The sequence below is a fragment of the Macaca mulatta genome, chromosome 14, assembly GCF_049350105.2.
Source record: "Macaca mulatta isolate MMU2019108-1 chromosome 14, T2T-MMU8v2.0, whole genome shotgun sequence".
Classification (NCBI taxonomy): domain Eukaryota; kingdom Metazoa; phylum Chordata; class Mammalia; order Primates; family Cercopithecidae; genus Macaca; species Macaca mulatta.
The window spans coordinates 90,312,693-90,327,598 of NC_133419.1; the positions used below are offsets into that span (position 1 = coordinate 90,312,693).

General features: G+C 40.2%; 1 protein-coding gene across 1 annotated transcript; it reads left to right on the forward strand.

Moving 5' to 3' along the window:
- Window positions 1-1,249: 1,249 nt before the first annotated feature.
- On the forward strand, window positions 1,250-6,676 carry LOC106995677 (tripartite motif-containing protein 64C-like). Its single transcript, XM_077964776.1, has 6 exons — window positions 1,250-1,657; window positions 2,196-2,291; window positions 2,986-3,216; window positions 3,991-4,013; window positions 4,993-5,090; window positions 6,183-6,676. The coding sequence occupies exons 1-6, from the start codon at window positions 1,250-1,252 to the stop codon at window positions 6,674-6,676; spliced, it is 1,350 nt and encodes a 449-aa protein (XP_077820902.1).
- The last annotated feature ends 8,230 nt before the right edge of the window (window positions 6,677-14,906 follow it).

Consider the following 14,906-nt stretch of genomic DNA (forward strand, 5'->3'; position numbering starts at 1 on the left):
ATATTAAAGTTAAAAGGACAAATTTAATGATTGATAATTTTAGGAGCTGATAGTCCACTCTGATTAATCAATCTTAGATAAAACCTACTTCATTTATAATTGTGTGAGCAAACTTCATAGGTGAGTTTGCAGGCAGGGAGTACAGAATAATAGCAGAGATACTAAGTGTCTTTCATATATTATCATCATGGAATCGTTGAGAGAGAATGACAGAGACAGAACGAGATTAAGAATGTTCTTAAGAATGAGATTAAGAAATAAGAATCAGCTTATATAAGTGACTGAGAAATCATCTCAGCTTTTACCGTCTACCCAGGCTTTAAGCTTGCTAAGTAACTGGGAATGATTGAGAGCATGGCTTGTTTAACAAAATACCATGAGGGCTCTCATCTCATTTTCTCATTTGAATCGTAGTGGTTGTTCATATCCATAAGTTTCATACCCGTGGATTCAACTAATCTCAGAAAAAAATATTTACAGGAAGAAAAAAGCAGCTGTACTGAACAACATATCCCTTTTTTTTTTTTTTTTTTTTTTTGGGAGACAGAGTCTCACTCTATTACCTATGCTGGAGTGTAGTGGCATCATCTCCACTCACTACAACCTCTACCTCCTGGGTTCAGGCAATTCTCCTGCGTCAGCCTCCTGAATAGCTGGGACTACAGGCACGTGCCGCCACGCCCGGCTAAATTTTTGCATTTTTAGTAGAAACAGGGTATCACCATGTTAGCCAGGATGGTCTTGGTCTCCTGACCTCATGATCTTCACACCTCGGCCTTCCGAAGTGCTGGGATTACAGGCATGAGTAACCGCACCCTGCCAAACATGTACATATTTTTAACAATCTTCTTGCTGTTCCTAAACAGTATGGCATTACAAGTATTTATACAGCATTTACATTGTATTAGGCATTCAAAGTAATCTAGACATAAAGTGTTCAGGAGGATAGGTTTAGGTTACATGCAAATCCCACACCATTTACTAATAAGAGCCTGGAACATCTAAGGATCTTGGTATCTCAGGGATTCCTGGACCCCAATTTTCTATGGCTATTGAGGGAAAACTTTATAAATCCAGCATGTTTGCATTTACTATGTCTCAGTTTATACTGGAGCTAACTTATTAGACATATTGGACAGACTCAAGTAGACAAGGAAAATTGTCCACTGGCTTTTTTTTTTTCCTTTTCATCAGGGCAAATAAAAATAAGAGAAAGACATTCTCACTTTTTTTTTAAATTTTCAGAGATATGGATTCAGACAGCCTGCAAGCCTTCCAGAATGAGCTCATTTGCTCCATTTGCATGAACTACTTCATAGACCCGGTCACCATTGACTGTGGGCACAGCTTTTGCAGGCCCTGCCTCTACTTCTGCTGGGAAGAAGGCAGAGCACCAATGCACTGCCCTGAGTGCAGAGAAATCTCAGTGAAGCCCGACTTCAACACCAATGTTGTACTCAAAAAGCTGGCTTCCCTAGCCAGACAGACCAGACCTCAGAACATCAACAACTCACACAGTATCTGTGTGCTCCATGAAGAGACTAAGGAGCTCTTCTGTGAGGTTGACAAGAGATTGCTCTGTGGGCCCTGCTCTGAGTCACCAGAGCACATGGCTCACAGCCACAGTCCAATAGGATGGGCTGCTGAGGAATGCAGGGTATGTGATGCCTCTAAGGCAGTTTGATATGTATAGAGTCCCAAATAAGAATGATGAGGGCCAATGCAACGATGGTGATGAGAATGCAGATGGTGGAGGTGGTGATTATTCCATGTTAATCATAACACATAAACGTGTCCTTTCAATGTTGCTGACTAATTTAGCACTCTAATCATAGCTGTGTTGAGACTTCACTAAAGGAGGTTTCCTTAGAAACATTGTTCAAATGTGTAGAATGGAGCTGTGGAACAGGTGACCAGCACCAAGAACACTTTTCAAAGTCATGTTATATAAAAGCCAGTTTCTCAGAAAATTGATGATATTATCTGAAGGGTCCCTTAAAACTCTCTATTATATTTCTATGACTTTTCATATCCAAATTAATAGAACCAAATTTGTTTAACTTGGAAAAATCTGACCACTCCACTCTAACTTGAATTTGTGTTTCTTTCAATTACAGCCTTTTTATTTGATTGATAAGGGGATGAAATCTAGTATACTGTCTCCATTTTTGCTAAGCTTCTTGCTTCTTTTGCAGGAGAAACTTATAAAAGAAATGGACTATTTGTGGAGAATCAATCAAGAGACACAAAACCATCTAAATCAGGAAACTAGAAAATTTCGTTCGTTAGTGGTAAGAATGAAAATATTTCCTTTATTTTTACTCAAACACAATGTTGGCTTATACTTTTTAGCTAAATTCAAATTACCAGTTAAAAGATAGTGATTTCATCCCAAGAAAATGTAGTGATTTCAACTGATATAATAGGAATCGCAAATACAGAAGCCCACACAAGCTAGCCAAGTTAATTCTAGTATATTGGATAAATGGCATGATATGTATTCTAGTTCAAATTTGAAGGTTAATATAAACTTTTTCAGACACTGGAGATGAGGCAACATTTCACTAAGATTGGGTGTGAGGAAGAGGAAAGAAATAGAATAGTATATAGAGTAAAAATATAGTAAAAGTAAAAAAAAACCGTATAATATGATGTATGGCTAATTGTTCTTTAACATTTAGCGAATCAGACATGGAAAAATCCTAAAAGAGAGATTAATAGAGGCAATAATTGACTCAGTAAGAACTGTAAAAAAGGATCACAGTGACAGAAACCAGGAGTCTTTATATAGGTTTTAATTTAAAAAGGGAGAGAGAATAGGAATATTGAAAAAGATGGACAGAATAAAACACCAAATATTCAAGACTCTTTGCAAGAGTGAGGCAGAAAGTTTACAAATTGCTTGATTACACCCAGCATATAATTATTTGAACTTTTCTATTGAGAGTGAGAACATGTAATTCTTTTAACCAAACATCTCTGCAGGACTATGTGTCAATAAGGAAGGTGATAACCACTATTCAATATCAAAAGATGCATCTACTTCTCGATGAGGAGGAGCAACTGCATCTGCAGGCACTGGAAAGAGAAGCAAAAGAGCTTTTCCAACAACTACAAGACAGTCAAGTGAGAATGACCCAACATTTAGAAAGGATGAAAGACATGTACAGAGAGCTGTGGGAGACGTGCCATATGCCTGTCGTGGAGCTGCTCCAGGTGAGGAGGGAGGGTCCATCCTCAGAGACAGGAAGTCCTTGCTGGACATTGCTGCCAGGACATGCAAATGTCACCTGCATATGTCACTGCTCTAAGCTAAGTGACACATGCTGTCTGACTCCCACCATTATAGTACATCTGTCCAGTCACTTATTACTGGATACTTTGGTAATCTTTGGGAAATTTTTGCCATTTTAGGAGATCACATATAACAAAATTCTCTTCAACATAATTTAGAGTACTATCCACACAGAGAGATCATCTAAAATCATTAGAACTTGAGGCTAGGGGAAGGTTAGTAATACTCCATTTATATGCCCTAGTTCCTCCTCACTCTCTGATGTCCCATACAACAGTGATTTGCTAAAGCCATTGAGGGGTTTCCCCTTGCCTGGGCGAGGTTTGTGAAAGTTGCTCATCAATGTCCGTGTACTCTGTTTCTCATATGGTTCTGCTCTGTTTTTTACCAGTTGTCATGAGTGGTCAGACCTTTCCTTGGAAATAAGATTAGGAAATCAATGACACTGGAAACCTAGATATCTTTGCTTTACTCTACCATCTCTTGCTCAGCTCCTTTCTTCTTCATGCCCACTGATGATGCTTTCCATTATTTAGTTGAGGTTCTGTTATTAACGTAGCCTTGAATGATTACTTAGAGGGGAATGAAGAGAGATACACATTTTTAAAACACTAAAACAGAAAGAAAAAAGAGTATGAGAAAAGATGCAGAAGGAAAAATCTCTCATAATTAACATTGTCTTTTATTTTTTGCAGGATGTGGGAAATGTATCAGCAAGGTGAGTTTACACTAAAAAAATGCTTTTTCTGAGAAGTTCATTCTCTTGTGAATGAACGGGGTGTATACATTTTGAGGTACTAATATCATTCTCAGTGGCTATTTCCATTTTTGTTTGAAAAGAGAGCCTGAGGTCTTCTCTTTGGTCTGGAAAGTTTTCATCTTAAAATTTGTATGAATTCAAATATATGTAAAAACAGTTTGCCATTCTGAAGTTTGTTCTTCCCAGTCCATCCATCCTGTCCAGCCCTACCCCACAGATCTTAATACAAAATTACTTTGAGGAATCATAGAGGTGTCTTCTACTCTGGAGGGGTAGGAGATTAAAAAAAAAAAAAAAAAAAAAAGACTGAGGGAGGAGAGAGATTCCCTCTGGGTGTCCTGAGGAGGAAGGTTTTGTTCCTAAAAGTGTCAATGACCTGGACCTACTCCATCACAATACACCCAGTTCTAGGAAAGACCTCAGGAAAATGGTTGCCTCGGGACCCTCAGCAGCAGGGTGTTCAGGCTGGAATTATTCTCTTTTGTTTTGCACAAAAGATGAAAGCTTTTTGTCTCAGTGAATATTCTATGTTAGACAGTGACTAGCATTAGTGACAGCTACAGGCTCAGATCCCAAAGATTTTTGTTTGAGTTTTTTGCTCTCTGAAATGTTTCCAAGATTTTTGCATACCCTCAGGGGGTATGATGCGGAGAGGGACGCAATGTCTTTTAATGACTTTAGAAGTTGTGTAATGTCTGAAAACAACATATGTGGGGAAATTGGGTTTTTATGCAAAAAAAAAAAATCAGAAAAAGCAACCTCTTCTGGCCCTTGGAGTGTGGAATAAAATGTGCATGCAGTTAACCAAAACATGAATTCCTCAGAATTCATGTTTCCAGAATTCTGAGGAAACATGTTATATGAAAATATGATATCTTTGTATGATGGTATGATTAGCTCTGGGCCTGGACATATAGCTGAGGCCATTTTTTTGCAGGGCTGATTTGGCACAGATGCAAAAGCCCCAGCCAGTGTACCCAGAGCTTACTTCATGGCGCATAACTGGAGTCCTAGACATGCTCAACAACTTCAGAGGTAAGATCCAGCTGCTTAGCAGTCCAGCCTCAAATCATTTGCTTATTGCGTCCCTTGGTCGAGGCTTTTCCCATTTAAGTTGTATTATTTTTGACATGTAGGTAATACATAGTTTTCCAAAGCATGTGCATCTTCTCTACCTGCATAGTAATACTACAAAGATCAAAACTCAATTTCCTGAGTTAGAGTTTGATGAAAATGTAAAGCAAGGTACATACTTTGTCTGCAGAATAAGAGGACAAAGAGTATTCAGGTCATGTAGTTATGAAGACACTAGTTGTCACGGTGGCATCAGTATTTCGTGTTAGTTCAATTTAATTCAATTTTGAGGGTTAGATTTGGCATAATGGTTTTTAATTGGCTCTATTCCATGTGCATTTACATGCATTCTTCAAGTAACCTTTATTATTTACAAAATCAGAGCATTTTGATAAAAAAATGACTAAAATATCCATAATCAGGACAATTTTAATGCCATCATATACGTAACAACTGAAAGGTGAGGGATCTCTGAACATGGCCTAAGCATGTTACCTCCATTCAAGAGGGCAGGTCTAGGTAGCAGAGGGCAGGAATGCAGAGTAGATTGAATCAGGAGCTAAAGAGATATTGTAAAGCCAGAGTATCCCTTTCAGAAACTTATAAACTTTACATGTGTCAATTTCTACCAAAGTTTTGAGGTTTGAGACTATAACAGGCATAACTTACATTCCAATAAATACTCACATCATGGCAAAGTGATGTCTACCTGTTGATGATCTTAAAGACAAATAATACAAGAAGATTTTCTATTAAAGAAAAAAAAAACATTTTATATATGTCCTGAAAAAAACTATGCAGAAGTAGACATTAAATCATTACTTCGCCCAGTGATATGGTCACATTTTTTCTCTATTATTTAAGGAATAGTATATAATTGTATGTGCTGTAGAGTTTTAATGACATTTCATCTTCATGGATGCATGGCGCTGAACTTTCTTGGCTTCCTCTTTTCTGTATTTTCTTGGAAGAAAAGCAACTGAAGTGAATAATTGGGCCACAGAGCCTCTGTCCCTCATAGCACTCACTAATATAGTACTTTTTCCTTGTCAGTGGATAATGCTCTGAGCACGGAAATGACTCCTTGCTATATAAGCCTTTCTGAGGATGTGAGACGTGTGATATTTGGAGACGACCATCGCAGTGCACCCATGGATCCCCAGGGAGTGGAGAGCTTTGCTGTGTGGGGAGCGCAAGCGTTCAACTCTGGCAGGCATTACTGGGAAGTGGATGTGACCCACTCCTCCACCTGGATTCTGGGAGTCTGTAGAGATTCCACGACAGCAGATAGCAGTATCCTTATTGATTCTGATGAAACATTTTTGTTAATTTCCTCAAAGAGGAGCAATCGCTATAGTCTCTCCACCAACTCTCCACCTTTAATTCAGCATGTGCAAAGGCCTCTGGGTCGGGTTGGGGTGTTTCTGGATTATGATAATGGATCTGTGAGTTTTTTTGATGTTTCTAAAGGTTCTATTATCTATGGTTTTCCTCTTGCCTCCTTCTCTTCCCCTCTGAGACCTTTCTTTTGCTTTGGTTGTACATGAAAAGTTGGTTTCATGATGATTTATTGTGACCTCCCATATATGATGTAAATAGTGTCCTGAGACCTTATGTGTGAGAGCCTGTGAGCTCCTTGTAACTTCATGGAATGTAATTACTTTGTGGTTATACATGGTATAACCACCTTGAATGTGTACATTTGTTAATTAAGTTATTTTAAATAATAAATTATTGTGGAATCTTTACTAGAACATCAATAATGGCTTTTCTTGTGCAAGTTTTGTTGAGATTCATTCACTTACCGTGAAAGTCATGTTCTAATGTATTTAATTCAGAGAATGTTAGTATATCACACGTGTGCAGCCATCAGAACTCTCTACTGCCTGGGCACTTTTATCATTTCCAGAAGAATCCCAATACCCATTAACATTTATTCTCCATTCACCCTCCCCCATTCCTTCACAACACTTAATCTACTTTTTATGTTTTTGTATTCAGGTAAATAAAATCATACAATATAGGTTTTTTTAAATCTGATTTTTTTTTTTTTTTTTTTTTTTTTTTTGAGACGGAGTCTTGCTCTGTCACCCAGGCTGGAGTGCAGTGGCCGGATCTCAGCTCACTGCAAGCTCCGCCTCCCGGGTTTACGCCATTCTCCTGCCTCAGCCTCCCGAGTAGCTGGGACTACAGGCGCCCGCCACCTCGCCCGGCTAGTTTTTTTGTATTTTTTAGTAGAGATGGGGTTTCACCGTGTTAGCCGGGATCGTCTCTCGATCTCCTGGCCTCGTGATCCGCCCGTCCCGGCCTCCCAAAGTGCTGGGATTACAGGCTTGAGCCACCGCGCCCGGCCTTTAAATCTGATTTCTTTTTCAGAGATTATGTTTTCAGTTTTTACACACTGTAAACCATTTGTCTTACTTGTATATTTGAACAGGCTGGGGTAGAAAAATGAAGTGGTATATATCTTATCTTACAAAGAATAAAGAGTGCTTATTTTCTTTAAGTCTGACCAAGTTAAGTTGACCTCACAGACTTTATTATTTATCAGCATCCTAGTTATTAATCACATTTCAGCTCATACAACAGTTTCTCAGTGCTGGGTTGCTCTGCTATTACAAATTCTCTGAGTATATTATATCAGATTATAATATTCTGAAAACTCTTATTACTACCAGATTGAAAATTCCAAGGGGGTAATGGCACTATTTGTCTTCTTTGCTAATGCAATTTTTAGAATAGATTACACAATAAATAAAATGAATAAATGGATAAGTAGAGGAGTTATGTAATACTATTCTAACATTAAGAAACTTTCCAAAATATAAGTAGCAAAATAAGATAGAACATACTAATGAATATCTAATCAAAAAGTAAGAAATACATTGATTTTCAGATTCATATCAAAGACAATACTGTTATGTTAGGGTTTAAGATAATTGTAGCATAATTTTTTATAGGGTTGATTTCAATTGTCTTTGGTTTTTTAATATAAACCATTGAAAGAGGAAGGTTCCTATATAAGATGATGGGGAACAGGAACAGGACTTAGAATAAAGGAGACTCTCCTGATTTTAACTGACATATACTTTTAATCACTTACTAAGCATAAAGTGGTATAAACATTCTTATGCAGTAGGAAGAACAAAATTAGTTTAAATTTTAAATAAGAATCCAGATGATACAGAATGGAAAATTCTATAGTAGAATGTGATAGCTACGTCTCCTAAGGCACCAGCTTACCTGCTTTAACAAAGACCATAAATTTGACATGATTCAGAAGGTGCATTGCTCTCACATGTTTGTACCAATATAAGAGTTGGTCAAGAAGAAGACTAACATCTTCAACAAGTGAATTTTTTCTCTGTGTGCAGAATACTCCCATTTATTGCCATGACCCATGCAGCAGGAAAGCCAAAAGAAAAGTAGGAGGGACACGAGTATTTGGCTATAAGGAAATCACCTGGTGTTCTTCACAATGCTTTGATTCCCATCCTATAGGTTCAAAATTAGGCAGATGGCACACCAAGACGTAAGATATATCTGGTAATGCTGTTAACATTCAAAACAATATTTATTCTTATCATTTGATTCAGAAAACAAATTAAATGACTGGCACAACAGAAAATAACCCAAGAGATTTGTTCAATGAAACAAAGCAGAACCTCAACCAAAGAGATAAGGTGCTGCTTAAGGTTATCACCAGTCCTTAGTATTCGAGAGTGAGTAAACCCTGCTTTTTACCACTGTCAAAGTGTCCAGTGTTGTCCTTTTTAGAGCCTGGCTAGCTGAGGGTTATGTGGCAAGAAACATCTTACTTGTATTTTAGTCCCTTAAATGAATGATTTAGATAGGAATGATTCTCCAAATTTTGAAAATACTTATCAGAAATGTTCTCTTATTTCTTCACTCTATACCACACAGACTCTGTAATAATCTCTCTCTCTTCTGCCTCCACATGTTTATTGCAGAACATTAGGGGTTAGCAGAGAGAAAGCTTCTCACCCGCATCTTTTGGACTCACTGCTTTTTTCCAAGTGATCTGAGAAGATAAAATTATTCACCTTAGGGCTCCAACCCAGCACTCCTTTTTGATTTTCACGTATGTTTGTGAGCTTTTCTGTTGATGCTAAAACTCTACGCTACAGTCAATGCCTCATAATTTAATTACATTAGTTGTTCCTAGCTTTCAAGGAAAAATTTATTCCCGACATTCTTCTAATTTAGCTCAGATTCACTTTTGCAAAAAGACAGAATTAGCTACTTTACGATCGTTTAGTATTTGACTCTGATTTTGGAAGACGAAAAAGTGTTTGTGTCTATTTAGCATATTTTCTTAGACATTTAACCAAGATAATCTTATTCTATTGATTCTCCCAGAGATACTTTATTTACTCTCTTCACCTGTCAGGATTTATGTTAGACTATTCACCTGTCAGAATTTATGTTAGACTATCACCAAGAATTACTTACAATTGAAATAAATCAAAGAGAGACCACTAAGATCATTGTCAATCATTAATCCAGAAATCTTGAACTTCCTGAGTTGTTTATCCCTAAAAGAAGTTATTTATCTGCCATGCGCGGTGCCTCACACCTGTAATTCCATCACTTTGGGAAGCCGAGGTGGATGGATCATGAGGTCAGGAGATCGAGACCATCCTGGCCAACATGGTGAAACCCCATGTCTACTAAAAATACAAAAAAATTAGCCAGGCGTGGTGGCAGGTGCCTGTAGTCCCAGCTACTGGGTAGGCTGAGGCAGGAGAATGGCATGAACCTGGTAGGTGGAGCTTGCAGTGAGCAGAGATCATGCCACTCCACACCAGCCTGGGCCACAGAGAAAGACACTGTCTCAAAAAAAAAAAAAAAAAAAAAGTTATTTATCAATAGCCTGGTTACAGATTTTTTTAATACAATCATTTTGACTCTTTTCTAGTGCAGAAAGTAAAAATTGATAAAGAGGATAACTTGGAAAAAATCTAACAAAACTGAGACACATTCTTGATTAGCACTCTATTTCTGTACTAAATTTAGGAGACATGTAAATGGCAGTTTTCTCCAGTGAAATAAGACAGACACACAGAGAAAAACACTTCATGGCTCCACTCATATTTGAAATCTATTTTTAATAGCTCAATACATTAAAAAAGTTGGTTACATTGATGGGAATAAAATAAGTAAACGAAGGGCAAAAGTTGTAAAGGCGCAGTAATGTAGAATAAATGAATCTGATGCACAACCTGTAGGTATATTCGATAATCTTGTATTGTTTTAGGGAAATAGTCTAAGGGACTAGATTTTTGATGTTCTTATCATAAAAAAAGAAGCACAGCTAAGTGATATGATAGATTTGTTAATTTTCTTCATTATAGTAATCATTTCATTATGTATACGTATCTCAAAACAACATATTGTGCACCTTGAAAATATAAAATAAAACAAATTAAAAAATAAAGGTAATTTTGTTATTGTACGTAAGCTGAAAATAAGGGAAGACTGGGTCAGTAATAACACTGCTTTGCTAACTTAAGAGAAGTCTAATAAAATACTTTTCGTTTTGAAGTTATCTGTAATAAAAAAAATAAAAATTGATATAAGGCTTGTGACAGTGGCCATACTTATAATCCCAGGGCTTTGGAAGGCCAGGACAGAAAAATCACTTGAGGCCAGAAGTTTGAGATCAGTCTGGGCAACATAGTAAGACCTTATCTCTACCAAAAAGTAAAAAGAAAATTAGCCTTTCATGGTGGTGTGCACCAGTTGTCCCAGCTACTCAGGAGGCTGAGTTGGGACGATAGCTTGAGTCCAGGAGTATAAGACTGCAGTGAGTTCTGATCGTGCTGCCAGGCTGCCAGGCCCTGCCCCTGGAGTCTTTCTTTGAAAAGGCCTGGGGTGGGGCCCAAGATTGAGTAGAAGAACAGGTTTCCTGGTGAGGTTGATGCCGCTGGCCCAGGGATCCCACCTTGAGGGCAGAGGGCTTTGAGGTTTTCATGCCTGATGAGGGCCAGGAACCCTTCTCAGTAGGCACTGAAGACGGGCAGAGTCACAGATTCCAGGAGAGATGTCGTCAGAGGGACACAGAGGCATCACGGAATTAAAATGAAAATGAAGAAAGGAGCTGAGCATCTGTTTCATCACTTTCCTGCGCTGTTTTACTAAAGGGGCTGTTCTGGCCCAGTCAGGGCACGCTATCATCAATCACCAACTACTTGTTGAACTATGTCCCGGGTCTTGACCTTGAAGGAGGGACGCGTTCGGGTTGAAAGCCGCCATGCCTGGTCGATCGCATCCCAGCCCTGAGCTGGCAGGGGCGAGTTTCCACCCGAGGGCCCCCGTCGTGGGATGTCGCCAGAGGAGTGGCCATTTACAAGTTAGCTTCATGCAGAGGCTCCAGGAGCGCCCCTGCGGGTAGCAGTTCAGGGAAAAGTAGCAGCTTCAGCTGTCTCCGCTCCTCTAGAGGGCGCGGAAGCCCGAGTTCTCCAAGAACCGCCTGCAGAAGCTCAAGGACTGCTAGCTGTCCGCGCTGACGCTGCGCTCCGTGCGCGGCCGGGAGGATCGGGGCGCCCTGGATCACATGGTCAGGATGACCACGAGCCTCTTAACAGCCCCGCCGTGGCCATCGCGTGCCAGACACTGTCCCCCGAGAGCACTCTGTGCGTGCGTAAGAGGCGGCTGGCGCTGCAGGAAATCCTGGCTCTGCAGGAAATTCTGGCGGCGCGGCGGGGGGTTGGGGGAGGGGGCGGGCGCAGGAGGCAGGGAAGCGGAGGGCGCAGAGCAGCCCAAGCGGCCCGGCCCAGCGGCCGCGGGCTCCCAGGAGGGCTCCGCAAGAGCCGGCCTCCCACCTGCCCCGCTACAGGGGTCCTGGGGCTCCGCTACCCCCGCCCCGCGGAAGGCCAGCCTCTGCCCCTGCAGGGCTTTCAGCGGAGCAGCTTGTGGCCGGCGTGGTGGTGCCCCAGGTCAGCCTCAGCATGGAGCCGGCGCCCACCTTCCAGTCCGGAGAGGTCGGCGCGGAAGGGCAGCACAAAGGACAGCAGCCACCTGCGGATACCAAAGTGGCCTTACAAGGTGACCAAGGAGGAGAAACGGGAGGCGGAGGAGGCCTAGAAGAAGTGCTAGGCCAAGGTGCAGGAAAAGCGCCCGCCGCCCTGTAAGAAGAGGACGTTAGAGTCCGCGGATGCTTGACGTGGGGTTCGAGGGCAGGAGGAGGCCGCGGGGCTGGGCACCATGGCCGCTCCCGGGACCACCGGGCCGCGTGCGTTTCCACGCTGTCTCTCTAGGATGCTCCCAGGAAGGGGCTGGGGGAGGAGCCACGTTGATTCGCCTGACACCAACCACCCTAGGAATCAGTACACCTAGCGGGCATGTGGCCTTAAAGACTCCCTTTAGAATACCTCAATGAAGATTTTTTTAAAGATCGATTTATTAGGCCGGGCGCGGTGGCTCACGCCTGTAATCCCAGCCCTCTGGGAGGCCGAGGCTGGCGGATGACCTGAGGTTGGGAGTTTGAGACTAGCCTGAACAAAATTGAGAAACCCTATCTCTACTAAAAATACAAAATTAGCCGAGAATGGTGGCACATGCCTGTAATCCCAGCTACTCCGGAGGCTGAGTCAGGAGAGTCGCTTGAACCCGGGGGAAGAAGTGGCAGTGAGCCAAGGTCACGCCATTACACTGCAGCCTGGGCAACAAGAGGCAAACTCCATCTCAATTAAAAAAAAAAAAAAAAAAAAAAAAAAAAAAAAAAAAAAAAATCAATTTATTGAAGGGTATTTTCTGTGTAATTTTGTATTTTTAATCGTCATCCGATTTGCTAAGTTTTACAAGTGATAGGGCCCTTGTATCCAAGGCAGTTTTAATACACTTGCCTGAAAACCTTTTATTTAAAATACTGTTTCTAGCAATAAATATTTATGTTACCTGTAGGAGTTTACACAGAAATCCTGGGATTCTCTCCTTTTTGGCTGTTTGCTTTGGTCTTCTCATCGTGGGTGCACGTGCACACTGGATGTTCTTATTTATTAGGTTAAGTGAGGCCGGATATTTCTATTTGATGGAGGTATTGACTCGTTCAGCCACTTACAAGTGAGACAGAGAGATCGGATTTTATTGTATCTTTTTAAAAAGTATCCATACAGTCATATATTGGGGGAAAACATTTATCATCAAATTATAAAACAATGCAGCGATAAGCATGTATAGCTTGCTAGAATTAAACTCATTTTAAGCAAGGAGTTTTAGATAAACTGGATACAAAATTTTTAACATATTAAAAATAGACATGAGAAAAACGTGTCATTTGATAAAATGGGGGAAATGTAATAAATGATTACCAGAAATACAAAAGTAAGCCTTATGTGCTCCTAAGTAAATCGAATCCAGGGGTCCTTAAAATGTAAAAAAAGGATGCAGCAAAAGTAAGGAGCCCAGAATGATGCAAATTACAGGAATGGGGAGGAGGTGATATTTAGAACAAGCAAAGAGAATACAATGGGAAGCAAACTTCTTTTAGGCAAATTCTCCTGGAGTGGACCAGGCAGCCCTCTCTTCCAGACTCAGTTCCAAAGAGTCCATTATGTGGAGGTTTCTTTTATTTTTCCCTTGAGGACTGCCCTTGGTGTTTATTTCAACTTCATGCGGACCTCATGGAATTTCGAAGACGTGGGACCTTGGCATTGTGGCACCTTCCTGCCACACATACATAATTCACAGCATTACCAAGTCCCTATGAGCCCTACCCTCACCTCTGTCAGCCGAGGACCCAGCTAGGCAGTGCCACATCGTCTCCCAGGCACGCTTCTCCAAACCACTTTCCCTGCTGCAAAAGTTCTCAAGGCACTGCTCTGGGCAGTGTCACACGGGAGAGATGGGGAGGTAAATACAGATCTTAAAATGTGATATTCTGTGAATCTCTTCACAGACTGTAAAACAAATGTATGTGGCACATATACACCATGGAATACTATGCAGCCATAAAAAAGGATGAGTTCTTGTCCTTTGCAGGGACTTGGATGAAGCTGGAAACCATTATTCTCAGGAAGCTAACACAAGAATAGAAAAGTGAACACTGCATGTTCTCACTCATGAGTGGGAGTTGAACACTGAGAACACATGTACACAGCGAGGGGAACATCACACACTAGGGCCTGTTGGGGGCTGGGGGGCAGGGCAGGGATATCACTGGGATAAATACCTAATGTAGATGATGGGTTGATGGGTGCAGCAAACCACCATGGCACATGTATACCTATGTAACAAACCTGAACGTTCTACACATGTCCCCAGAACTTAAAGTATAATAATAAAAAAAGTTTATGTCTTAATGTTGATGTTAACTTACCATAAATTAAATTATGTGTGTGTGTATATATATACATATATATGCATTTGAAAAATTAGGCATAACATCAAATTCATTTATTTCAAGCTTCTTATTTTATACATTAAAATATTTTATATATGTATATAATTTTCTTCTGCCTGAAAAAATACTTAGTTTCTCTCTTTGATTGAAATGATTCCTGTATCTCATCCTGGTTAATTTTTAATTTTCCTAACGATTACCTCCCAAAATATCATTCAATATTCTAACTTCTAGTATCAATTAATGGAGTTCACAATTTATCTAAATATATTTACCTATAATATAACATTTGTGTGTTTCAATTCTTCTTCTTCTCATTGAGATTCATTAATTTATTGCATTTTCATCTTATCTTTGTTTTACAGAATTATTTTTTATGATGAGATCACAATTTATTTAGCAATTCTACTGTT

What these genes read in the sequence shown, in the direction of transcription:
- LOC106995677 (XM_077964776.1), top strand. Translation starts at nt 1,250, where the DNA reads ATGGATTCAGACAGCCTGCAAGCCTTCCAGAATGAGCTCATTTGCTCC. An exon ending in CTGTCGTGGAGCTGCTCCAG is followed by an intron (nt 3,217 to 3,990) that starts GTGAGGAGGGAG and finishes TATTTTTTGCAG; the next exon opens with GATGTGGGAAATGTATCAGC. An exon ending in GTGGGAAATGTATCAGCAAG is followed by an intron (nt 4,014 to 4,992) that starts GTGAGTTTACAC and finishes ATTTTTTTGCAG; the next exon opens with GGCTGATTTGGCACAGATGC.